Source organism: Camelina sativa, chromosome 7 (genome assembly GCF_030686135.1).
Source record: "Camelina sativa cultivar CO46 ecotype springtype chromosome 7, ASM3068613v1".
NCBI classification, from domain to species: domain Eukaryota; kingdom Viridiplantae; phylum Streptophyta; class Magnoliopsida; order Brassicales; family Brassicaceae; genus Camelina; species Camelina sativa.
The window spans coordinates 7,458,293-7,484,925 of record NC_141886.1 but is presented as its reverse complement, the minus strand read 5'-3'; the positions used below and the strand labels follow the sequence as shown (position 1 = coordinate 7,484,925).

The 26,633-nt window shown below is 32.3% G+C and overlaps 4 protein-coding genes, 1 non-coding gene and 1 pseudogene across 13 annotated transcripts; 4 read left to right on the top strand and 2 right to left on the bottom strand.

Annotated features, from left to right (window-relative positions):
- Positions 1 to 384: 384 nt before the first annotated feature.
- LOC147941003 (uncharacterized) lies at positions 385 to 744 on the top strand. The gene has a single exon (XM_087458341.1). It carries the CDS (start codon positions 385 to 387, stop codon positions 742 to 744), a length of 360 nt encoding a protein of 119 aa, XP_087314467.1.
- A 9,096-nt stretch (positions 745 to 9,840) lies between these two features.
- Positions 9,841 to 10,565, top strand: LOC147941002 (zinc finger protein ZAT12 pseudogene; annotated as a pseudogene). Its single transcript, XR_015562556.1, has one exon. The product of XR_015562556.1 is annotated as a zinc finger protein ZAT12 pseudogene (transcript).
- A 7,198-nt stretch (positions 10,566 to 17,763) lies between these two features.
- LOC147941000 (uncharacterized) lies at positions 17,764 to 18,269 on the top strand. Its single transcript, XM_087456378.1, has one exon. The coding sequence runs from the start codon at positions 17,808 to 17,810 to the stop codon at positions 18,141 to 18,143; it is 336 nt and encodes a 111-aa protein (XP_087312504.1). The 5' UTR covers positions 17,764 to 17,807; the 3' UTR covers positions 18,144 to 18,269.
- Positions 18,198 to 18,269, top strand: TRNAC-GCA (transfer RNA cysteine (anticodon GCA)). The gene has a single exon. It is a non-coding gene; the product is annotated as a tRNA-Cys (tRNA).
- A 582-nt stretch (positions 18,270 to 18,851) lies between these two features.
- LOC147940999 (histone H4) lies at positions 18,852 to 19,408 on the bottom strand. The gene has a single exon (XM_087460331.1). The coding sequence runs from the start codon at positions 19,324 to 19,326 to the stop codon at positions 19,015 to 19,017; it is 312 nt and encodes a 103-aa protein (XP_087316457.1). The 5' UTR covers positions 19,327 to 19,408; the 3' UTR covers positions 18,852 to 19,014.
- A 1,770-nt stretch (positions 19,409 to 21,178) lies between these two features.
- On the bottom strand, positions 21,179 to 24,263 carry LOC147940998 (UDP-glucuronic acid decarboxylase 6-like). Of its 8 annotated transcripts, XM_087459059.1 has the most exons (11): positions 23,947 to 24,200; positions 23,718 to 23,834; positions 23,526 to 23,611; positions 23,068 to 23,242; positions 22,831 to 22,922; positions 22,597 to 22,750; positions 22,416 to 22,493; positions 22,232 to 22,325; positions 22,074 to 22,140; positions 21,745 to 21,849; positions 21,179 to 21,641 (listed from the first exon to the last, which is right to left on the bottom strand). In XM_087459059.1, the coding sequence occupies exons 3-11, from the start codon at positions 23,607 to 23,609 to the stop codon at positions 21,459 to 21,461; spliced, it is 1,032 nt and encodes a 343-aa protein (XP_087315185.1). In that variant the 5' UTR covers positions 23,610 to 23,611; positions 23,718 to 23,834; positions 23,947 to 24,200; the 3' UTR covers positions 21,179 to 21,458. The 8 variants fall into 8 exon arrangements, with proteins under 8 accessions (XP_087315185.1, XP_087315186.1, XP_087315188.1 ...); XM_087459060.1 differs by lacking the exon at positions 23,718 to 23,834 and having other exon boundaries at positions 23,947 to 24,263; XM_087459062.1 differs by lacking the exon at positions 22,831 to 22,922 and having other exon boundaries at positions 22,597 to 22,710; positions 23,947 to 24,234.
- Between the last annotated feature and the right edge of the window lie 2,370 nt (positions 24,264 to 26,633).

Here is a 26,633-nt window from a genome sequence, read left to right as displayed (position 1 = left end):
CAGTTATAATTTATTAGTAAAGTGTGGATTTAAGGTATAGATTAATGTACATTATTCCATTTTTATTTAGCAAAAAAAAATATAAAAACTAAATGCTAAATGGGCCAATAAGGAGAGAGTGAAACCTTATAAAATCATATGATTGCAATAAAAATTCTTAAGATTATTATAATTTATAATCTCTTTTATATTCACCTTAATTTAGGCGAACAATTGTTGTGGGAGGAGGCCCAAGTAGGCTTAAGGGTGTGTCCGGTTCTATCGGAACCTGTGCATATTTCCGAGCCGCTTACTCGTTGTCAAGTTGATGGTTCGTGGAAATCGACTGAACTAAATTTATGTTTGGGCTGGTGGTGTGGTGATGGTGAGGATCAGACTTTAGTCATGGGTGCAAGATGCCTCCGTCGAAGTTCGTCCCCACTCCATTCGGAGCTAGAGGCTTTACTTTGGGCTATGGAGTATCTTCTTTCCATAGGTGTTTATTGTCAGTGCTTCGAAACGGATTCTGCAGAGCTGGTTGCGATCTTACAAGATCTGGAGGAATGGTCGGCCTTCTCTACGCTCCTTGATGAGTTTCACGCTCTTCGTGTCTCCTTGCCTGCTTTTACTCTTTCCAAAATCCCACGGGAGTCAAATGGGAGGGCGGATTGTTTAGCTCGTTCTTCTCGCAAGTTATTGTCAGACACCATTTTTGTAAACAACTTTCCTCCAGTTTGGACAAACAACGTAGGAGTTCTATTTTAATTATTGTTAGGTTGAAAAAAAAATCTAATTATTTTCTCTTTGTAGTAAAATTTTAGAAATGGAATATCAAATTGTTTTTTTATATAAAAAATCATTAAATCACAAACTTTTGAATTAAAGAAACATTATAATGATCTTTATATAATTATATTTAAGATCACAAGAACTAAATATAATGATGAGTATATAAAAAAAATGAATTAAAAATTTTGGAGGTAAGAGAGAGTTAAAAAAATTGATTTAATAATTCTATTATAATAGTTTCTTTTATTAAAACATTACATACTTTTAAAAATAAAATAAATATACATGGATGAAGATGATTTTTTTAGCTTGATTCTCTCATTGATTTTTGATCGAAATTAGTATTGTTGAATCTGCATAGATAATTGTTTTTACAGTCACCAAAATTTTATTATATATATGTAATTGAAAATTAAAAATAAGACAAAGAAAAAATATATAATCACATTCTTACCACGGGTTTTGAACCCATGCAAAAACAGAAATAAAACGAAGAAAATATTTAGAGTTTGAGATATGGTAGATGATGATGTTAGAATGGTTATTTATATGATTTCAACGGATGAAAGTTACATTTCTAAAATAAATTAATTAGTTGAGTTACAATTATAATTTATAGTGTGTTTGTGAATGAAAATGAATGGAAAAAATAATCAATAATTTTTTGTAATTTCAGTTACAATTTAGTAGTAAAGTATGGGTTTAAAATATAGATTAATGTACATTATTACATTTTTATTTAATTAAAAATATATATAAATGCTAATTAGACTAATAAGAAGAGTGTGATAAATAAATATTTATGTATATGATTATTAATTTATTATTGATAAAAAGTGTAATTGAGTATCTTCAACTTTTCTATGATTGGTGTGCATTAATGTTTTTTCCCAAATCTACTTTTTACTACAAAACAAACTTTAAAATTCTACTTAAATTGGGCTTTTGTAATTAGTTGTTGTGAGCTAAATCTTATTAGGCTTGGCTCAATAGTCCTTCATACTTTCAAAAGGATAACATGAACTCGTTTGTTTTCCCCCATTTTCATGGTCTTGTCGACTTAAGTCAAATCAGATCATGCTCTGAGAATATATATACTAAGGCGAAGAGTTGTTTACTTTTGAAAAGAAAACAACTAAAACAAGTCGAATTGAACTTCTCACCACATATACATCAACTTTAACTAGATGTACAAGAGAACAATGATTTTAACGACTCTAGATAATATGAATCTAAGACCGCAAGCCTAAGCTTCCTAACGGTGACTCTACACATGGTTCTCGATCTTACAATGTCAGTAGGAGAATAAAATAAAATAAAAACATCTAACAGTATAGTGTTAAGGTATAGAGACACACACAACACACAACAATTAAATCGCTTGGAAACGTGTCAAACACTTCTTATTCAATCTTATACAAAAACTTTCATTTCTTACAAGCCTTCGAGTATATCCTGATTGCTCATACTTCCATATCCCGCAATTTATCACCTTGCCCAACAAACTTCCACCATATCAACACTTCATGTCACGTCAGCAAATCAGATCTTTGAGATTCTTCACAACGTCTTGTCACATTTAGAGCTCTGATGCACTTTCAATCTCTCCTTTTTGACTGAATCTTGACAGACAAGCATCCATTGCATTAATCCTGACAAAACACAAACAGAACAACCATACCAACAAAGCATTGCATCTCGCATAACAACAGGGAGTTAACCCAATAAACCGCAGATGTTTAAACAAATTAAATCATTCTAAAAATCCCACAGAAAAGTCTGAAAAAAAACCCAGAAACATGCAAAGAACAAGTATGAAAATAAAGCAACAAAGAGCAAAAATAAAACAGCTCCCCCACAGCTCAAACTCCCCCTCAAGCATCAGAATCTGACTCATCTCCCCATGCTTGTTTGGCACAGATCAGTCAAAAACATCAATAGGATAAGTGCAGAAATGCGAAGAGAAAAACGAACTACTTACCCTCTGACAGAGCTCGTTACAGGATCTTGGTAGCCAACCGGATGGCTTTGAGCTTTTCAGACGATCCGCTCTTAAGAACAGACTCAGCAGGAAGTGGAGCAGTCTTCTTTCCCTTAGACTTCTTAACTGTGGTCGGAGACTCAGAACAGGACGCTGAGCTTCCAACAGCTGATAGATGAGGCTTGGAAATGGCAACCTAGGGAGAGGAAAGGAGATGTATGAAGAATGTCTTGGCCTGAAGAGAGTCACTTGTACTTGCTTTAATTTATGTAATGAGATGACAATGGTGAGAGTAGAGATTCCAGAGGATTGCGGGATTTGAGTAAGGAATGTGGATGCTTTTCAATTGACAAAGTATATAAAGTAAGTTCTGAAGATCAAGGCGATGAAGAGTGCGAAAAACAGTTACTTGCAGTTGAGTGAATTCCATGTTTTCAAACCTCTTTCACAGGTCTAAGTTTCTGTTTTGCTTGAGGGCAAGCAAATGCTAAGTCTGGGGGAGTTGATATATCATGGTTTTTGTGGTTTTTAACTATGGTATAAGTGTGATTTTTGAGTCTTTTGATTTTTTTTCTAGGTTATTTTTGAGTCTTTATAGGTTTAGGTACTCATTGGCACGGATGGAATACAAAAGAGATAAAAAGGATGATTTGGAGCATACTCAAAGCATTAAGGCTGATCAACGAAGGTGGGAGACGAGTTCAAGAGTATGCATCGACCGATGCATCATTAAGCATCGATTGATGCAGCTGCCACAAGCCAATCGGAAGTTTTCTCCACAAGATTTACAAAATTTGCCCAAGTTTTACTTATTTGCAATTAAGGCCCAAGACGTGTTTTAGAGTATTTATAGGATTTTTATGGTCATTGTTTAGACCTGAGTTTTTCTCTAGAGAGTTTTATTCTGCAACCTTATTGAGAGAAGAGATATTGAGAGTTTTGGGAGAGATAGATCTGATTTCATCTGTGTAGAGAGAAGATTCTTGAACTCTCTTCTTACTTCTTAATTTCAATTGCATATTATTCAGAAAAAATGTTTTGATCTTCATTGAATATGTCTGAGTATTTTGTTAATTAGGTTTAGGGTTTTTATGGTTTATTAGATCTGTTATTTTTAGGATTCATTATCTTCTATGATCTTCATCTTAGGTTGTTCTTCATATTAATTCATGATTGATCACCTAGAATTAATAACCTAGGAAAAGAAATTGATATGAGAGTATAATTGATTTTCCTGAATAAACCTTTTGATGAGCAAAATTATTTTCTGCAAAGAGATTTGATTTAATAATTTTGTGAACAATCTAAACTTGTTTTTAAACCTGATTTTTAACCTTGAATTTTACAAAGAGATTTGGATTTTTTAGATAATATTTGCAGTGAGAACTGATTTATTTTACAAAAGAGTTTAGAGTTCTAGATTTGATTTAAATTGTTTGAATCCTATTAATTTATTGATTTAATAATCTGTAGTTTCCTGAGAAATTCCCTAGGCCTAGCTATTTGATCCTTTGAATTTACAACACTTTTTTATTCTGTTTCTGCATTGTTTTTAAATTAATATTTTAATTTAGCATAATTAAAAGATTAATAAGTCTATTGTGTGATTTAGAGTCTCAGTGGATTCGACCCCTAGAGTATTACAATTGCAAGGCTGTTAGTACCATTAGGGTATTACAATTTGAGCATATCACAAGGCAATCATTCACAACATAACACACATTAAACAAGGAGCACAAAGACACACAATCTCAACGATTAGATAAACTATGATCCCACACTTACCTTGAAAAGAAAAAAAATCTCTAACAAGAACAACACAACAACAACAACACCAATATGTCTCAACAACACTCAGATCTCTTTCTCCACACATATTGATCTCACCAAGAAGCTCATATAAACATTTTCCTTTCACCCACAAAACGTTCTCACAACAAAAATCTCTTTCTCTCTTTTCTAAGGACAACGACATAAGTTTTTCCCCCAAAACAACTAGGGCATTGCCCTTTTATAAAAGATGTTTACAATTTTTTCTAAAATCACTAAACGGCAACCCTAATTGCTTATGATGTCGATTGACACTCAACATTAAAATCAATACTTTAGTTCACAAACGTTACAATAATACTATTAATGAAATCAACTATTTCATTTTTTTTTTAAATCATGTTTTCTAATTGATCAAAGGTCAATTAATAACATAATGCGTACTCAACCACGATCTAGTGATATCGATGTAATACTTCAGGATCGAATCCTGAGAGACCAAGCAATTACACTATGAAATTATGAACATTAAATATAGCTAAGACAAAGAAAAATTTATGATGAAAGTGACTAACAAAAAGCAGTAAATAAAAGAGTATTTTAGTTCAATAAATAAAAAGCATTGGACACAGGGAATCGTTAGGAAATATGATAACAAATTTGGAAAATTAGATAGGGATGCATTAAACACCATTCTCGAACTCAAATCACAATTGTAGAGCTAACCCACTCTCGCAGCGTTAACTATCTAAGCAGTGAATAAACTAGATCCTAAACTCTCGTTTGAATCTAGCAAACCAAGCAAGCATTAACAAGTTCAAGTTTGATTTGTTCACAAAGTGCCTTAGCTTCAACTCTCGTTGGCTAAAGATCACTTTGCTCACCTATGTTCTATTCAAGCATCTCAACAACACTTTTGGTGCCTCGATGAATTTAACCTAAGATCTTAATCTAGGTGATCAATCTAGCTTAAGCATTAAGAACAACAATAGATGAAGAACAATAAGATCAATCCCAAATCTAACAACTTAACATCAATTAATCATATAAACCCTTCTGAAACTCTAAACCCAATTAAGAAACTACTCAGACGTAAAACAGCAAATCAATGATAAAGAAAACATAATTGAATTGCAAAAGAATAGATAATAGTGTTTAGAAATCTTCTCCAAAGTGTAAAGAAGGATTAGAAATCTTCTTCCCTCAGCTCTCAATACAGAATCGTCTTAGAAAATAAAGCTTATGTATTTGGAAGTCGAGTCTCTAACTTAAATATCAAAATAAACCCTAAAATTTGGTATAAAACAAAAAAAAAACTTGATTCGGGGATGGGACCGGTCGATTCTATGTCTTGTACTGCGCTTGCTTCATCTACTCGCCAGATTGATCTGTCTTCACTGTATTGCCCATAACTTTCGATTACACGGTTAGATCTTCTTCAAACCACTTGAAAATAACAGATAACATTTTCATGAAACTTGTGTCCAAATTTGAGAAAGATCTAGCGGTAAAAAGTCTTTCCTCTGAGGCCAAATTTTTGACGCTTCAATTGGTCCTTTAGCTCCAAATGCATGTTTTCGTCTCAAAACGTCCAGTTTCCTTACTGAACAACCTAAAACCTGTAAAAACTCACAAAGGATTAACAAGACCTAAAAGCACACTTTAACTCAATAAAATACTCAGTACAAATGTAAAAACCATAGTTAAACTCTATAAAACACAAACACATCACTAATATAAAGTGTCTCAAAAAAATCACTAGATTTCAATAGTTTATTTATATATCTTATATTACCAAGACGAGGAAACAAATATTGCAGAAATAATTAAATACCAAAAATTTATCTAACTAACCGAAATAAATATTCGTTTTGTGACTTCTAAATATATGGTATATATGGTGATATTTGGTACCGCAAGCCTAAACTTCCTAAATTTGGATTCATGACCTTACAATACAAGTGTTTTAACATCATCTTCAACTATGTATTAACTTCTCTTATCTTCTATGTGAAAATTAATGTCCTAACCAAAACTGAAATATAGTTGGTTCCAATTTGATTGGTATACTTCTTAACACCTAAACAAACTTGAGAATCTGATTGGACATCTTACTAACCCGAAACTAACAATGACACGTAGGGCACTAATTCTTTGACTGTGGACGAATTTGGAGTCAAAACGATTAGTTCATTTAAACACAATCTTAAAATCTAATTATGTGAGACAAAATGATCCACGTAAGTTGTAAAGCACAAAAGGGATCATGATTTATTAATTAGGTAAATCTCAGACTCTCCGTAGAGAGATTTGAGTCTAGAATCTTAGAATTTGTATACCAAAATACTAATGTGATTTCAAATATTTTAATGTTCAACCTTTTTTTTTCTTTTTGTGAAAGGGCGGCGTGGATCATGGACTTTTTTCTATTTTAATCTTCTTCACACTTAACTTCACGCGCGCCTGTGTACTTTCGTGTACGGATTTTTTTTGTTGAAATTTTATTTTCCATCGGTTACTTTTTTGTATTCTTTCACGAGAATAGATTTTAGACTTCGAAAAATATTAAATGTCCATCTTGCACATAAACCCCATGTGATTCATGCAACAAAACTAAAAGAAGTATTAATGTCGAATTAAAAGGACTAAAGAAAAATTGAACCCAAACGCATCCAAATCAAAGCAAGACTTAATCAAAATTTAAATTAAGAGTGTCAATGATTGCAGCGATTAAGGCGAACAAATCCGTCTGCGCACTGAACCGCTTTTTATTTACCATTCAGCAAATGTAGTTCATAGTGGTGCGATCCAAATAAAGCAGAGATAAGACCGCTACGGACCAACTACGGACCACTTTTGCATATAAATAGAATTGGTCCGCAGCGATCTGTAGTCCGCCCCAAAAATAGAGTAATCTAGACCGCAGACGGATTTGGTCGCTCTGACCGCAGTTACCATTCAAACCCTAAGTTTCCAAATTTCATCGGGAAATACGGTGCGAGTCAAATAATATTATAACTTTATCTTATTAGTTTTCTGAAAATAAAAATCATTAATTTTATTAAAAAAATAAGATAAATTTATGTTTTTTCCACTCTACCTAAAAAATAAAAAACATCAAAAAAAATACTATTCTCAAAATTAGTATTTAAAAAATATATACTATCATAGTTTTCGTAATTCTTTCAACAAAAATACTTCTAACTTTAGATTTGAATAGTTGATATATTTTAATATTTTTTTAGCAATTTTAAACATTAAGTCAAACACGCTTGTTGTTGAATATTGTTAAAGTTAGAGATTTCAGTTTCTAACAAAAAGGAGAAAGTTAGAGATTTGTGTTTTTCTTTGTGGTCACTTAATATATTTATTTTTCTGCACTTTCATAACAAAGCAAAATAAATCTATGAACTACATGACCCACCATGTTAGTTAACATATTTCGATAATACGTGCTATATATTGGAGAATAAGTCACTGAATTAGTTATAATCATTTAAAATTGTACATATAGCTTGCTTGACCAATTTCTATATTCTTAAGTGAAAGGTTTTGGTATACCATATATTTAGGACATCCTTTTTGTAGTAACCGACCATAAAAGCTTTTGTATAGAGAGAAATGAAAAATAATATTAAATGTAGTCATTATGTCTACATACATTTGTGAGCTTGCAAACTATATTAAAACCACTAAATTTATTTTTTTCTCTTTGATTTAAGACATCGGTTTACTTTACCATCTTCATAAATCATTGTTCACCTTATCTAATGAAAAGTAATATATATATTAAAAAAAAAATGTATGGTTCAGTATAGAACGTGAATATCTGAATTTGGATTATAGGTAAGGTATGACCGTATGAACTCAGAAAATGTAGTTTCGAGTCATTAAGAATTAAGAATTAAATTTACACACCTAAAACATGCAAGATAAACAAAACACGTAAGGTAGTTTTCATGCGTGATGATGTTGATTGAAGAAGATTGATCTAATCTACACGAGGAAACACAAAACAAAAAGTGGAAAAAAAAGTTTGGTAATAGTAAAAAGTTTGATTAAAGAGTCACACGCGTGTGAAACTGCGAGTGGGGGGATAAAGAGAGGGTTTTATAATAGTAAAACACTCTAGAGCGTCTGACTCACGACTATTTTGTTTCCGCTCGTCGTTTGGGTTTGGTAGGCGATGACGTTTCTGTGACTCAATCGCAACTTGCCGTACCAAAAAGTCTTACCGTACTTGTTCTTCAATTACCAAAATACCCATTTCTTAATATAATCGTTTCTTTTAAAAAGTCTTGGAAAAAAAAAACAGATGAGTCTTTTGGCACTAAAAGAAGATATCACAACCAATGTTTCTATGAGCCACGGTTCTATAAGCTCTTTATCCTTTGATACGTCCATATTTATATATTTATGGCTGGTAAGACGCGAACACAAAACATGCATGGTCATGGTTTCTCCAAGAAAGATCGACCAGTGTACAACTACCAATATCTTATGTGTTATCTTTAATTTTTATTAAATAATTTCCACCATAAAATTATAATCCCACTTTCAGATATTAATTAAACCATAGTTACTTGTTGACAAAACATTTTTATTATTTTTGATTCTCTTGATGGTTAGATTATGAATGACAACAATATATGTGTTGTGGCAAACGCAGCTGTATTACCCATTAGCATTGGTTGGTACCAACAACATCATAAGCTTAGAAAATATCATTATTTTTTAATCATAGCACAATTTTTGTAATGCAGTATATTACTTTCTAAATCACTTTAATAAACTTTGGGTCAAACAATTGGATCTTTGCTATATTTAATGAATTACTTATACAAGACTAATTGATATTACGTGAAATTACGTTAGATATCTTCAAACTTTCATTTGTTGAGATTTCTATAAATCTAACGTTCAGTTGCTACAATCTTCTATGTGGTCGATGAAACAAATAATGAAATATACATCATCTAGTGTTTCGCATTATATGGTCATTCATGTAACTTATGGCCTTATAGATTCTGTTTACATGTCTTTCTCGTTTAGCAGTTGAACATGATACTAAATATATATGATTTGTAAACAATCAAATGAATAGTCAGTTATTATTATATTTTTGCTATTTTTGTTTAGAATAACACGAAACTATTATTGAACGTGGAGGGTCAACGAAAAGGTGTTTGTTCAGCAGGAAGAAAGGGTAAAACAAGAATTTCAGCACTTTGTATCACAAACAAAAAAAAGTCAATGCAAAAAAAGCTAAGCTAAGTTTTTTTCGCTTATATAAGCACGATCAAAAAAATACATTTATCAACAAAGTCTTCGTTTCATTTTTCATTTCTCTCCATCTCTCATCCAAAACAAAGAGTTTCGTTTCTTTTTTCTTTTTCAGATCAATTAAAATGGAAAGGGAAAGATCAGATATGGAGATGATAAACAAGATGGCTAGTTGTTTGATTCTTCTATCAAAGAATCATCAAAACGACACCAAAAGCCGTGTTTTCGCGTGCAAGACATGCAACAAAGAGTTCCCGTCGTTTCAAGCCTTGGGAGGCCACCGAGCCAGCCACAGGCGATCGGCAGCACTTGAAGGCCACGCACCTCCTTCTCCCAAGAGAGTCAAACCGGTGAAACACGAGTGTCCCATATGTGGTGCTGAGTTCGCCGTAGGGCAAGCCTTGGGTGGTCACATGAGGAAGCATAGAGGTGGAGCAGGAGGAGGAGGTGGCCGGAGTTTGGCTCCTGCTACGGCGCCGGTGACGATGAAGAAGTCTGGCGGTGGTAATGGTAAGAGGGTTTTGTGTTTGGATTTGAACTTGACGCCTTTAGAGAACGAAGATTTGAAGTTGGAGCTTGGGAGGTTGATTTTCTAATTTTGTTCTTTTTCTTTTTTGGGAGGTATACTTGTGTAGCGTAAGTTTACTTTATCTAATACTTTTATTTCTTTAGACTTTCAGTAATTTTTGTATAAAAACTTTATGGTATACCGTCATGTATAGATACATATTGTCGAATTATATATTATATTTTTAAAAAATAATATATAGGGTCTGTTTTAGTAATAATCATTTTGTTGAATTCTTTCTTGGAGACTCATTTATAATTTACGTAGACATATACTATGAATTCTGAAAACATTATATTAATTTTGAACTCCAATAACACACTTTAAACAAATGAAACACAGAAGGTTCAGATTCTTTAGTTAATATGAAGTAGTTTTACTGTTCTGTTAGTAGTAGAGTTTCAGTAGAATCATGTTCCAAAGGACCATATATATTTTATTTGGTTTGATAAACTAATCCGATATATTTGTCTTATACATAGGAGTATCTTGGTTTTCTTATTTTTCTGTAATTATGTCTTCTTCATAATTACTTTTGGTAACGAAAATGGAAAGTCACTTACTAGAAATTTCGAGATTTCTGTTCGGTTTAGCTATGACTCTTTGGTTCAAAGAAAAGACAGATTATAGAATTCAAAAGTTATGTCATGGTCATGGAGAACCAAGATATCCACATAAAAATAACGCCCAATTGAAATGAGTCGTTGGTGATAAACATTTATATATGTTAGTTTAGTGGTTATATTCATGTGGATTAGACCAGAGATTGCAGATTATAGTCATGTGGTTATAGTCATTTGGTAGACGGAATGTCTGATTTAAGTATTTATATGAGAATGAATATATTGTGTGATGAGACGCATCGCTCCAATAATTTTGGCATTATCGGACCAATTGTAAACCACGATATTATTTATATAGTTTCCTAGAAAAACAAAGTTCAAACATTAGTAATTCCAATATTCCAAACGCCCTAGCTAGATCTATAGGTGACGATATATTTGAATAAACTGTACGGAGATAGATGGAGCGATAAAGTTTGGATCTAGGGCTTCTTTGATTGCTAACAAAAATTTCTGCTAAAACTGAAAACAAAAAAATCGATAAGTCTTTATCTTTCCGTGAATGATTAACACAAATAGCGTAATATTATATAAAAATCAGACATTATCAGATTAAATTCAATGATACTTTTTTAGAAATACATGCAAAATCCGTATTATGAAGTTACAAATTTGCTGCAAGAAACATTTGGCACCGAAGAAAGAAAGGCATTTACTAGACATTCGAGATTTCTTTTCATTTAAGCTATGACTTTTTGGCTCAAAAGAAGACTAATTAGTATACAAGAAATCTATGTCATGGGTCATGGAGAACAAAATATCCACATAATTAAAACTAAATCTCAATTAAAATGAGTCGTTGTTACCGAAAGATATGATAAGAAGAAGCAAGTGATTGTAGTTTAGTGGTTATAGTCATGTAGTTTAGTGGTTATTGTCATACAATTGATCGGTGGATTTGTTTAGGCTTCGTGGATCTATCTCCAGTTACAAAGAAGTATATAATTAATGAGGATGATTTTTTTTTTTTGTGATGAGAAAATAGCTTCGATTTGTTGCATGGTTGTGAAAAAAAAAAGATTAGTTTTGCCAGACGTTTTCGTGGAGAAAAAATCAAGTTTCAACTTAAGCAGTCACTATTATATAGCATCCTATTGTTTGGAACGTTGACGTAAATATGTTCTACCTCAAACGTACTTACGAAAAGGTTTATGAATTTGTTCGAGATATCAAAACGTATACACTTACAAGGGGCTTCTAAAATTTTGCTTTTTGTTTTTCTTCAAACTTGTACTTTGTGTATATTTAGTTTACATAACTATATAAATTATATTTAAGATTTTGGATTACTTAATTAATTAATTTCTTTCAAAATTATTAAGGGTTTATTTTTCACAAACGAATCACCATGGTCCATGGAAGTTACCGATCAAAAAATCGGTTGGAAGAAGTAATTAACCAAAATTCTTTATCAAAAAATAAATATTTAGGGTTTCAATAGTTGATAAATTTTAGTTAATCGTTTCCAACCATTAATATTAGGAGTATATATTACCTTTTTATGATAACTATATGATTAATACAATATAATACAGATTAATTCGCATGTGTACGACACATATTAATAAGTTATCTATAAAAAAAACTAACTAAAACAAAAATTATATATAAACTGCATCATACAATTGTTGGTCCCATATAATTTTTAAACAGGTCAAACCCGAAAACACAAATCATATTTCCAAACATGTTTAAAGCCCAAACTGAAAAAAAAAAAAAAAAATGTTGAAGTTTGTAAAGAAAATTGATAATGAGATCTGACTATAATTCTTTGATGAATGAGGCCGGTCCAAAATAGATTTTGAAACTGAATAGTCTTCAACAGATTTTCAGAACTATCATTTTCACCTTTGTCGCTATGAAACAATAATGGGGTCTCTCGTCAACTAAATTAATGGTTGGAAACGATTAACTAAAATTTAGATAATTATCTCTTTGGCAATCTATCTCCTTTGCTTCTTCTTTTTTCTTGAAAACATGCTTTAACTTTTGGAAATCCAATTAGTTCTTTGATTTCAGAAATATCTGATTAACTAGCTTGTATTGAGTTTTTGAGGTTTCTTGGTGAAGATAGTAATGATGTCTGAGTTTATGTCGTTATCTCTTTATTTTACTATAATTTAGTATAGTTTCGTCGGCTAAATTAATAATCATACAAGCTAGTAAGGTCAACTGCTTGTTGAATTAGTGATTTTCAGAAATTTACTAAAGCTTTCCACTAGCTCGCATTTCATCAAATCCAAAAAACATATAAATAATTTATTAAAACAAAAAATAGACACCAAATGAAGTAATTTTTAAAGAACTCAGTAGAGGAAGTAAGAAGTAAGGAGTAGTCTTCTATTAGAAACAAAAGTCATGGTTGGCGAGACTTAAGGATTTGGCCCAATATCAACTTTATGGATTGCTTTTTCGTTGAGTCAATTCACTATAAGGATTAGTCCGAATAAGATGTCAGATGGTTGTGTTGGTATGGTCCTGGCAAAGCAACTTGAATAGAGTCAGAAACTAAGAACTATCTCTTATTACATAGATCCATAGTAACGTCAAACTTTGAGTTAATGAGAAAAATCGCACACTTTGATTTAATTCATATCTCTTCTATCTCTTTCACGACAAACTCAACTAACCTTCTTCATATATATCTCTTCACTACGTACTTAATATTGTCAAATTGTTTCTATCACTAATCAGGATCGTTAGCATTTTACATCACCTAAAAGAAATTGATCGGTACCTAGTTTACAAACGAACCACCTTATAACTTACCGACCAAAACAACGGTTAGGAGAAGTGATTGAAACATGTGGTTGGAATGAGTGGTTCAAAGAAACGATTAGAGGAGAAAAATAGGCGATTGCTAACCACCCAAAAAATAAGAAGTTTACATCATTCTTAAATTGTATTATTATATTAACTATTCATTTATTCTTTAAATAAAAAATCAAATTTTTTATCGATATTTAATATATTTATTCTATTTGTTTATTTTAAAAAAAAAGTTGGACTATTTAACCGCTTAATACACATCAGCAATCCTAATTATTCTCCACAAAGAAGAAAAACACTTACTTATCAATCCAACGGATACAACATCTCCACGCCATCAATAGAAAAAGCTCCAGCAGAGAAGAAACAGAAGCAAGAAAAAAACTACCTAAAGAAGCCTCAGGCGTCGAAAAGAAGAAGAAACGAGTCAAGAAAAGCAGAGAGACAGACAAGACCTACATCTTCAAGGTTCTGAAACAAGTTCATCTAGATATTGGAATCTTAAGCAAAGCTATGAAGATTATGAACAGTTCTATCAACGATATATTCGAGAAACTTACGCAAGAAGCTTCGAAGTTGGCTAGGAATAACAAGAAATTTACGATCACTTCGAGGGAGATTCAGACAGGTGTTAGACTTGTGTTACCTGGTGAACTTGCTAAGCATGCTGTTTCTGAAGGAACGAAGGCTCTTAGGTTCGGGTGGTTTTAGCTGGTTTCTGTGGGGTTTTTAGGTTTAACATATGGGTTTGTTTTGTTATGTAATCTGATGGGTTTATGACTTTGTATGTAATTAGTTGAAGAATGTTATGGTATTATTGTTTCTTTTGAAGTAGATTATGAATGTTAAGTGACTTGGAATTGTGTCGAAATTTGTTTTTGAAGTTCTACAAAAAGTTTGAGTTTAACTTTAAATGGTGCATGGTAATTGAAATTTCTTGGTTTTATTGATAGTTTTGTATGATGAATTGGTAATTTTACTAGATGAAAATAATAACTTAAGAGTTGTGAATTAGTCTTGAGCTTAGCTCTTGTTTATTCATCTTAGAAATGATGGACGCCCCTCAGAATAGATGTGACCAAAATAGATATCTTTAGTAAGTAACAACGAGAGTCGGAATAAGAGGATCAATCTTTCTTAAGATAAAAATGGGGTCATAGAGATGATGAGACGTTTATTAGCTTATATATATAACAACGTTTTTAGTTTCGGTTTGGGGTTTGGTTATTTTCACAAACGGCCAAACTAATATATGGTAATAATCTCCATGTGTTGTGAAGAATAGTGATTAAGTTTGAAGCTTGAATGTGATTCAAACCCTATACGCTTCGGATTCTGTGAAATGTTTCTAGAGTTGCATCATATATAGTATATTTTGTTCCTTAGAGACAACCATGCCAAAACCACCCCTTCCCAGCTTAGTATACCGCCGCCACTCACAACTTGGATAGGTTGTACCGTCGAACAGTTATTGATTCCCACGAAAATAACCGTGGCGTACAATGCTCCTATGACCATAGATAAGTCTTCTGCGGTCGACCTGTTACCTCCTATTTGCCAGAAGATGGTACCAATCAAGAGAGATGTTGCTAATGTGAAAATGAACCGGACAAGATTTTTTTTTCCTACATAATAGGGGAAGAATGTTACTTAGTTCAGCAGGATCCACTCTGATGTAAATATCCTGGCTATCGTCCGCATAAGTCCCGCGAAAATCCACGAACCAATTTCTTTAACTAAATAAAAATTAATGAATGATAGGGTATACGGTATACCATAGATTATTGCAACTATATCAATACATTATAAATCTATAACTAATGTAAAATTTGAAGAAAACAAATATATGTCGGCAAAAATAAGCAAGAGGAAAAAAAAAATTTAGCAAAACATAAAAAATTTCCAAGCAATAACATATAACATTAGTTTTTTTTTGATAGGCTATAACATTAGTTAAAACTAAATGAAATAATCAGAAATGGAATCCTAAAACTAACTGTTGACTAAGAAAAAGAAATCAAAACAGAAAGAGATTTATGATGATTATCTAAAACCTCTAAAATCTATGATTCAAGATACTGAATTTTTAAAAAAATTCTTGCATTACTCTCGAACCTACTTTCTATTTAAGGATGCATATTATGTAACAAGATTTTTTGGTTGAAATAATTTTACATGGATCATTAAAATAAATTTTTAAAAACTATGTTTAAATTCTTTAAATTCACCTTAGCTAATATGCAACAAAAAGAGAGATCTAAGAGGATGTGCTCGAGCCTGGACAACTAAATATAGATGTGAGAATATATGTGATCTTTAGAAAACGAGAGTTGCTAGATCACCATTTAAAACCCAACGAGGGTTTGCATTAGTCCAGCTTCTTAGACTAATTAATTATGGTTAACCTCACTTGTGAAACAGAAGTTAAGTAGTCTTACTTTTTTTTTTTGGTCATGTGAAGTATGTAGTTAGAAGTTGCCAATGAGTGACATGTGTTAGGAACTTAGGATATGTTCAACTTGAATTAGAGAGTAATGTTAGTTAGTCTATCGCTAACCTCTTCTTACTGCCACATATACATTGGATTTAGTCAAAGCCACAAACTTTAACAACAATTAAAATATTCAAAAATATTACTCTTATCATCACTAGTATTCAGACTCCGGCAATATCGCGGAAAAAAATTTCAAAGAAAAAATATATAAATTAAAATAAATTTAAACTTATATATTATGTATGTATTTAAAAGTAATAGAATAGTTTAAAAGTATATGATCCTAAAAGAAAAAGAAAATAATAAGTAGTACTAAAACTACACAAATGTTAAAAATAAAGTATTAGTAAAAACACAATCGTCAAATGAAAACCAAAAATTTTGTTCATGATAAAAAACATATTTTGCCAAAGAGACAACTCAAAAAATAATTATATAGTGAAAAGTTATATTGAGTCGAGCCAATTTTGTCAAAAATGTTGTTTAATGTATTATAAATATAAGATATTTTGTAAAGAATTATGACAAAAAAAAATTGCAATTATTATAACTGTTATTAATATTTATATTATTAGTATAAAACTATAATAAAAAGTGATCTTAAGTGAGAATATCTAATGAATGGTTGTAATGAGTAAATGTAACTTTCTAATAATATAATTATAAATACAAAATATATTTAGTCTTTAGTGAAAATATATCAAGAAAAATTATAGTAAAAATACACTTCTAAAAAGAAAATACATATTTTACAAAGTGTTAAGATAATAGATGCAACACTAAATTATATTTTAAAATTAAAATTTTATATTGCTATAATTATTTCTAAAATCTCTAAATTAGATTATAGAATAACATTAGATACTGGATATTAATATATTAATATTTAAATTATTTTGGTTTAACATAAAACAAAAAACATGTCTTAAAAAACAATGATTTATTAGTAACTAAAGAACAGACAAACCTATATATAGTTCACAAGACATGAATAATGAATAGACACAACTATTTAAAAGAAAAGTAGTGATTAAGAAAATGGAAAAAATATAGTGAAAACACATAACTATACAATGAACAGACGCAATCGTATATATTTTTTTAAGTTACAACATACTTTTTACGAAAAAATACGATGAAAAATCACAGCTGTTATTGACATTTATTCTGATTGCTATTATTATATAGATTGTAAAAAATCTCATAACTCATTCTCAACCCTTCATTGACCAATTCTCTACTCCTATCATCTGAGACACTAGATTAGTTCTCGGTGTACATTTTTCTCTCGTTAGTTAGGTGAATAATCATTAAAACTCGGTCACTACAAATTTTATTCAAACCACCACAACCTAATTCATTCAAGATTAATAAGAAAAATGACAAAATCGTAATTTTAAAATAGAGTTCGTGAAAACGTGTAAGCGCCCTCTCTCCCACTCCTTCTTCGTCACATAGTATTATCAGAATCCACAAAACACACTCAAAATCTTCTTTTTTTAACTTCACACACAAGACAAAACTACACAACTTCTAGTTTTGAACCTTACAATGGAACCAATTCTTGAGAAAGTCTCATCAGCACGTTGGCAAGTTCTTGTTCAAGCAGCAACATGGACAGTACTCCTAATGTTAACGGTGGCTTTGGCTTCATTCGCTCCGGAGATGGCTTTCGTGTCCAAAATATCATCATCGTCTTCTTCAGATGGGTTCTTAAGGATTCCGATGGAAGAAACTGTGATCATACCCTCAGAAATGGTGAAGAAATCGACTTTGGATCTTTTTGTTCCGACTATATTCGCAGGCGTTATGGTTATTGCTTCTGTCTCTTTGTTACGGTCTTGTTTTGGTATCGAAGGTGTTGTCGAAATGGAAGAACAATGTTGATTAACTTAATATGTTACGATTTATCTTAGTTTAATTGTAATCGTAAACAACAAAGGGTCCTTAGCTCAGTGGTAGAGCAATTGACTGCAGATCAATAGGTCACCGGTTCGAATCCGGTAGGGCCCTTTCTTTTTCTTTCTTTTATAATCTGTGTCGCTGTATTGACCGTTGATTAAATCTGATCTGACGGTATATATTTCGTTACAGAAGAATGTCCTGGATCGTTGACGTGGCTGTTGAGTAATAACAATAGTATCTCACAAGTTTATGAGTCTTATATTTAAACTCCAAAAACTCTAAAATGCTCAAATTTAGTCCACAATTTGATTTTTTTTTTTCCTTTTAGAATCTGTGTCGTTATATTGACCGTTGATTCTATCTGATCTGACGGTGAAATGGTTGTTACAAAATTATGTCTTGGATCGCTGACGTGGATGTTGAGAGTAATAATAATAATAGTGTTTCAAATTTAGCTCACAAGTTTATAAGTCTTAAATCTTATGTTTTAAAACTCGAAACTCTAAAACGCTAAAATTTAGTCCATAATTTGATTACGTTCTACAAAAAAAAACCCAATTGCTTATAATTTAATTCATTCTGTCTACTGTGTTCATATGAGATTACTCAAAGTCTCAAGCCAATTTTTAGTGTCATTTAGAGCAATTAGAGCAATTTAGAGTCATTTAAAGCAATTTAGAGGAATTAGAGTTCAGAGCAATTGAAATTATCATTAACCAAATGAGATCTTCATTACAGCAACTTGCAATTACCCTAATTACAAATCTCAAAACCCTAAATCCCTAAATAATTCTGAAATTTCTTGACAGCAAGACTTAATTAATCAACCAGCAAAAAAACAAATTTGTTAAAATCAACCACCAAATCCATAAAGAGTACGTCCTTGTCTCTTCAAAGCATAAACAACATCCATAGCAGTAACAGTCTTCCTCCTAGCGTGTTCAGTATACGTCACAGCGTCTCTAATCACGTTCTCGAGAAAGATCTTCAGCACACCTCTCGTTTCTTCGTAGATCAGACCACTGATACGTTTCACTCCTCCTCTACGAGCGAGACGACGTATCGCTGGCTTCGTGATTCCTTGGATGTTGTCTCTTAAAACTTTTCTGTGTCTTTTTGCTCCTCCTTTGCCTAACCCTTTTCCTCCTTTTCCTCTTCCTGACATTTTTTTTTTTCTTTTTTTTCTTGGGAGAATTTGAGATTTGTTTAAAAGACGATTTGAAGTTTTGTTTGGTTGGAGAAGAGATCGATGATGGATTTATAAAGAAGATGCTTTGTTTTCGAAATGAATCGTGACCGTTCTTTTTAGTCTTAGATTGTACGGGTTAATGATGACGATCCGCGAGAAAGGTTATGAAGAAATTGGATCGTTGATGAGTATTGAATCGACGGTTATAGATGGGGTATTAAGTCAGTCACACGGATCGTGTATTTTTGTTATTTTTCCTTCAACCGGTCCGGTTAAGTATGGGAGCTTTAGCCTAGAATGAAATGATGTCGTTGTTTTGATATTTCAGAACCAGTGAATAAACCGGGACGGTTACTGATAATGTGTGTTTTGTATCTACCTAGAATGAAACGATGTCGTATTGAGGTGGTTTCGGCTCTGCTTTTGATCAAAAACAGAGCGCAAAGATCTTCTTGATTCTTTGTCTTCTCTTTTTATAAGCTCTTTCTCTCTTATGTAACTCAAAGACTCCGCTGATGATGAGTACCAAAAGAGTGAAAAAATAATCGACGGTTATGTATTGGATAAGCACAATCTTGATTTTTTTTTGTTTTTGGCACAATCTTGATATTAGCTTATTATACGCGACTTGAAACAACTTGCAAGCTATAGATTTGTTGATGAATCCCTCATTCAATACAAAAGCTCATTAAAGATAAGAAAACTCTCCTGTTTGCAAAGTCAACTGTCTTTTACGTGACTAAAAAAAAGAGAAAAAGTATTCCGCTGCCGGGGTTTGAACCCGGATTTCACAATTGAAATTAACCTGTGTGCTACAGCGGATTTGTTTGAACATATCTCCAATCAACTAGTATAGTAATGAAAATTTTAGTGTTTTCTTAACCTTAAGAAGAGGAGAGACTTTTAAAGTTTATTGGAGTGTACTGGTTTGGAGCATTTAACAGTGTCCACAACTTAAGGATTGGGTGGCTTAGCTAGAATGAAACAAGATTCTTACTCTTGTATGTGTCTCTTCAATTCTTTTTGCTTTCTCTTTAACTTATAAGACTTCACTAATAGTGAATTGCAAGGTATTATTCTTACTAGCTGGGAATGGGATCACATCGATCTCGAACTACTAATAAAAAGTGTGTTCTTGATTCAATCTTCAAACCAATACTTTATGGTATTTGTCCTAAAATTCTCAGCAAGTTGTAAACTTATACAAAGTGGAAACAAAACAAAGAAGAACAAATCTTGAAGAATGAACTCATAGAGTTTCTTTTTTGATCAACGCAAAATGATAATCACAATCTTGGTGTTAGCTTTGTACCGTAATTAGATTCCTTCATGGCTCTCATTCAACAAAAAGCTCATCAAAGATCAAAACAAAACTTCATCTTAAAAGTCAACTTAGACAAGCATAATCGATTTTCATCAAAAATAAAAGTGGTATATATTATAAATATATTGGATCTGTCCTTTCATCACAATCGAAGTATTCCGCTGCGGGAGTTTGAACCCGGATTTCATCATTGAAATAAACTTTTGTGCTACATCGGATCTATTAAATGTATCTCCCATTGACTAGTATATAGTCTTTATAAAAAAATTAGTATTTTGTACCTACTAGGCTACTACCATGTGTTGAGACTTACCTTAAGACCTTGCAGTGTGCGCTTAACAATGTGTTCTCTTTGTTATTCTTCAAACCAGCGGTGTGAGTGAGATAATAAGGTTGTAGAAATTGATATAAACTAGATTTCTGCATAGGAAACTCTATAAACCAAAAATTTGGTTTGCAGTACAAGGAAAAGAGTTAGGACTTTTCAAGTTTTCACAAGATAAGTGACGATAAAATGACTCATGTTGTCAACTAGGCTTAGTTGATCTCATTAATTACATTGCTCATGAAAATATCCAAGTAGTACAACATCACTCCCTAAAATGTTCCTCGTTAGGAAGTTTATTCACTACAAACTCAAAAATGCAAAAAAGAATAAAAACACAAGCTCAACAGGCTTCGGGGATTAGCAAGTTAAAAAGAGAAAAAGAGTGGTAAAAAACAAACATACAAATCCATGAATCTTTTTGAAATAAGTTTTTTCTCTTCTTGAAATAAGTTTCATTCACTTCTTTGAAACACCAAGCCTGAGACGGAAGTCTTCTTCCATAAGAGGAAGCCCTTCACGTAGCTTGACCTTTGGTTCCCAACCAAGAACTTCTTTAGCTTTGCTTATGTCTGGTTTCCTCTGTCTTGGATCATCGGGTGTATTCTCTACCATTTTTATTTCGATGTCCGGTTTAATAAGCTGCATATATATATATCAATTCTCATTACTCACTTGTTACACAACTAGCTATAATCACATCTATGCATGTGAAAATGAAATAACAAAAATGACAGTTGTTAACCTCTTTAACCGTCTCAGCGAGTTCAACCATCGTGAATTCGCCTGGATTGCCTATGTTGATCGGTCCGGTTTGGTCTCCTTCCATCAGTCGCATTAGACCGTCCACCTACAAAACCAAAGTTAAAATCATTTCAGCAATTTGATGTGCATGTTGTTACCAATCACACTTTTTTTTAGTTGAATCAATCGCGATTTTTCTTCTCCTTTTTTGTGATTCGGTAAGAACAAGACCAATGCAAGTATAATTTTTAATGATTATGAGATCCGAAGTGTTCTTAATCATATCCTTTGAATCATAATAAAGACACTATATAGGATAGACATACATACCATGTCTGATACATAACAGAAACTGCGGGTTTGTGTTCCCGGTTTCTGAACAGTTAGAGCTTCTCCCCTGCAAAACCATAACTAATAGTCTTAGATTTGACTCAAAAAAAACCCGGTTAATAAAAAGTGAAAATTCAAGAACTTGAGGTTAGTTTCACCTGAGAGCCTGAGCAATGAAGTTGCTCACGACACGACCATCGTCTATGTTCATACGAGGACCATATGTGTTGAAAATTCTTGCTATGCGTATTTCTACATTGTTCCCATAATAATAACAACAAATAAGCTAGTAAAACTAGATCCAAGTTTCCAAGGAAATGACAATAGACTGATTAATAGTACCAATCCCATGTTGCCTATGGTAATCAAACATCAGAGTCTCGGCAACACGTTTTCCTTCATCGTAACAGCTTCTAACACCTTATAACGTACAACACCAAATCCATCGATGTGTTAGTTCATTAGTTTATAAGCTGACATTATTAGAAATATTTATCATATTGTCAGATATATAATGACTCACCAATCGGGTTTACATTTCCCCAATAGCTCTCGGGTTGAGGGTGAACAAGAGGATCACCGTACACTTCAGATGTCGAAGTAAGCAAAATTCTAGCTCCAACCCGCTTAGCTAGTCCTAACATGTTAAGTGTGCCAATCACATTTGTTTTTATCGTCTGCCAATAAAAAGATGAAGATATGATCATAAGTCATTAACATTATTATATCATCATTTGGCTAACGAAATTTAACAAACCTTAACCGGATTGTACTTATAGAAAATTGGTGATGCAGGACATGCTAAATGGTAGATTTGATCAACCTCGACTAATAGAGGCTCGGTCACATCTGAAGAATTTTGTTTTAATATTGGTGTTAATTACTTTGGTGAACAAAAAAAAAAAAAAAAAAATATTGGTGTTAATTACTAATGCAATGTTTTGTATTATGAGTATTGAGTATCAATTAAGATTGACTAATCAAGAAGATTTACCATGACGAATGAGCTCAAATCTTGGATGACCGATCCATTTCTTGAGATTGTCTTTTGATCCTGTGAAGTAATTATCCGCAACGATTACCTCATTCTTTTCGTTTTGCATCAATTTATCAACGAGATGTGAACCAATGAATCCAGCTCCTCCTGTCACCAAGATCCTCATATTCGACTGCTTTCCCAAAATCATTCAACAATTCAATTTCGACATGTCAGTTTGCATTACTACACCTGGTTATTCAAAACTCGCATAATGCATGTTGTTGACCATAACAAAAACAAAATCAATGTCAAAACATTTCTAACTATCAAAGCCTTTTTAGGTGAGATTGAGATCTATACCATGAATTTTAACTTTATTCACTTATGACTTTGAGTTGTGCATAACTACAACGTTTAACTAGAATTAAGTCTTAAGGGATATTTTGACTGAAAAATAAAAAAACAGAATTGACCTGAAAAAACTTGGAGTTACGCAGAGGAGAAGGCATCGGTGGTGGCTTTGTCGTTGTCGTCCCGTTGGAAGAATTCGTTGTCATTTCTGGAAAGTTGAATTAAATTTAGTAAACTCTAATCACAGATTCATCATGAGATAAGAATACACATGTTACATACATAATCGCACGGAATATAGAGTATTAATCAACCTGATGAGGCAGTGAGAAGCTGGATGTAAAATTGTAGCGAAAACTATACACAAATCACTCTTCTGATCTTGATGACATAACAAGATGCAATGGAATCCATATTTATACGCATGTAAACTTAGATAAAAATCATATGAAACAAGAAGATGAGTCCCACAAAATTTGTAAACTACGTCAAACAAAAGAAAAGAAAAAAAAAATGGTGGGAAATAAAAAGAAAATTCCCTACCAGAAATATTGAAGCTTCAAAAGAACGAAAAGTGAGACACCGGACACGACGAACTTCACCAAACCCAATTCTAATTTGGTCACCAAACGTCGCTTACGAATGAAGTTTCAATTAAAAAAGAGTTCTATATCAAGAAAGAGAGATAAGAGAAGAAAAGAAAGACTCAAGAAGAGTTTGACTTTTCACTATTCTCTACTAAAGTTTAGACTAATGATTTAAGCATTTAATGGATCTTAAATTTCGAGATTTGCGACACGATTAATTAAAACTTGTGGGTTTAATTAAAACAAGATAAGCTTAGAGCTAACGTGTGATATGCTCCGTAGGAATCGAACCACTGTGTTGTTATTGCGCTAAACGAATTTACGTATCACACCTTTATAAAAAGAAATTATTCGCAATTTATCGAGGATAAGATTATTCTTTGGCTTTAGTATTGTTTTTGTTGAGCAAAAAGATTATTAAGATTAAATTAAAAGTAGGCCTGAGCATTCGGTTTTTGAGGTTATTCGGTTTGGTTTAATCGGTTTTTCAAATTTTCAATTTTTCTAAAATCATATCGAACTGAACCGAATAAAAGTTCGGTTCGGATTATTCGGTTTTCGGTTTATTCGGTTTGGTTATTTGGAGAATTTGACATTCCGAAGTAAACCGAAAAAAATATAGTTTGGTTAATTTAATCCTAAATAGACCAAAAAAGGGAAAAACATATGTAAATATAAATAATGCTAAAAACGGAAGCGAGACCATTAAAAGTTACAAACCTTAGTGAGTAAGACCACAATAAATACTTCAGATATGAACTAAGTAACTCTAACCAATGTACTTTCTAAGTTAGTAGTTACACCAAAAAGGCAGCATCATATTAACAGGTTCAAAGTTCACAAAATTGACTCAGTACCATCCATTGTTCAAAAGAAGAAGGTACTGACTCAATACCATCCATCATTTAAGCCTTTAAAGCTGCAGGCTGCTTGCTAATCCATATCAAAAACAAAAAAGACAAAAGAGCAGCTTCCATGATTCTAGGCTGCAAGCTGCTAATCGACATAAAAAAGGAAAAAAGAGCAGCTTCCATTTCAAACCTGTAATCATTGAAACACAACACAAATTAGCATCTAAACCATACATTATTACATGAGAAAGTGAAATAAAAAGTTAAGAATACTTAACTTATACTAAAAGAGTAAAAGTTACTGAGTGAGCAGGGGCGGATCTAGAAACATAATTAACATGGGGTACAATATATTTAACATATAAAATTTTAATTTATAAAAAGTTATATGAACATATATCAAAAGACATGTAAATGAAGCAAAATTATATAATGTGTTAATCTACAATTAGTTATAGAAATTTGTATAAAAATGTCAAAAATGAATCATTAGACTAATATGATAATCATTTATTACCTTAAAATAATAGAAAGAGACAATAATAACCCATTAGCTAAAAAAAATCAGTAAAGAACCTGGGGTACAATCAATTAATTGTTTCATCTCCATAACAAGTTACATAACAAAGTTGAAAATTATCAAATCTTTGTATGGGGCACGTGCCTCAGTACCCTTCTACATACGTCCGTCCCTGTGAGTGAGCATTGCATTCCGAGAATCTACAGAAGCAAACATATTGTTAATAACTGTGAAGAGTTAAACTTGTATACACAACTAAATTTGATTACTTACCAAGAGACTCAAAGAACGCAGCTTCTTCCAACATTTGCACCAAGTTAGCAACTTCTGCTTGTGTTTTAAAAGAAACCTGCAACCACTGTTGAGTGCATAATAACATTTCAACCATATAAGGAGTTAGAGAACTCCTATATGGATCCAATATTCGACAACTAGTACTGAAAACGGATTCTGAAGCTACTGATGAGACTTGGATAGCTATAACATCTTCAACAATTTCTGATAATATAGGGAACTTTTGGCTATTACACTTTCACCAGGACAGAACATCATAAGGGAAACCCAAAGTAGTCTCCACTCTTATTTCAGTTTTTTTCATTCAAGTAGATATTCAACTCAGTGCAACCATCTACCTTTCTCTTAGAGTTAACCAACTTATTTTAGATAAGCTCCATCCTTTCACAACCATCCTCATCATCATCAGATAAATCACAAGTAGTAATAGGTGTTGGCTCTAAGTCAGTTGGTTCCTCAACCTCAACAGGTTTGCTAAGTCTCAATCTATATTCCTTATACAATTTTTTCATTACACTCAAAACTGAACCACTAAGCTGCGTACATTCAATGATACCCTTACCATAGAGTTGCTCAATGCATAGATTAGCAAACTGCATCTTGTTGCGGGGATCAAAAACAGAAGCCACGATCACAAGCAGATTCATATTTATTAGTCCATCCCAGTATTTTTCAAATTTATCCCTCATTATATGTGCATCCTTTCGGACCTTTTCATTACTGCTGCCACACTTGGTAATGAGATTTCTTTCAATGTTTATAATCTCATTGTAACAATGACTGGAATTCACTGTTGTTGAAGCAGAGAATAGTAGAGTACACTTGTAAAAGATCTTGAGAAACTTAACTAACCTTGAAACATCTTCCCAATCAGAAAAAGGGGTGGTCAAACCCGTTTTTTCTTTGTCTGCTCATCAATTTCAAGGAAATAATCATCATACAGTTTGTCTTCACTCAACATCCTCTCAAATGGTACTC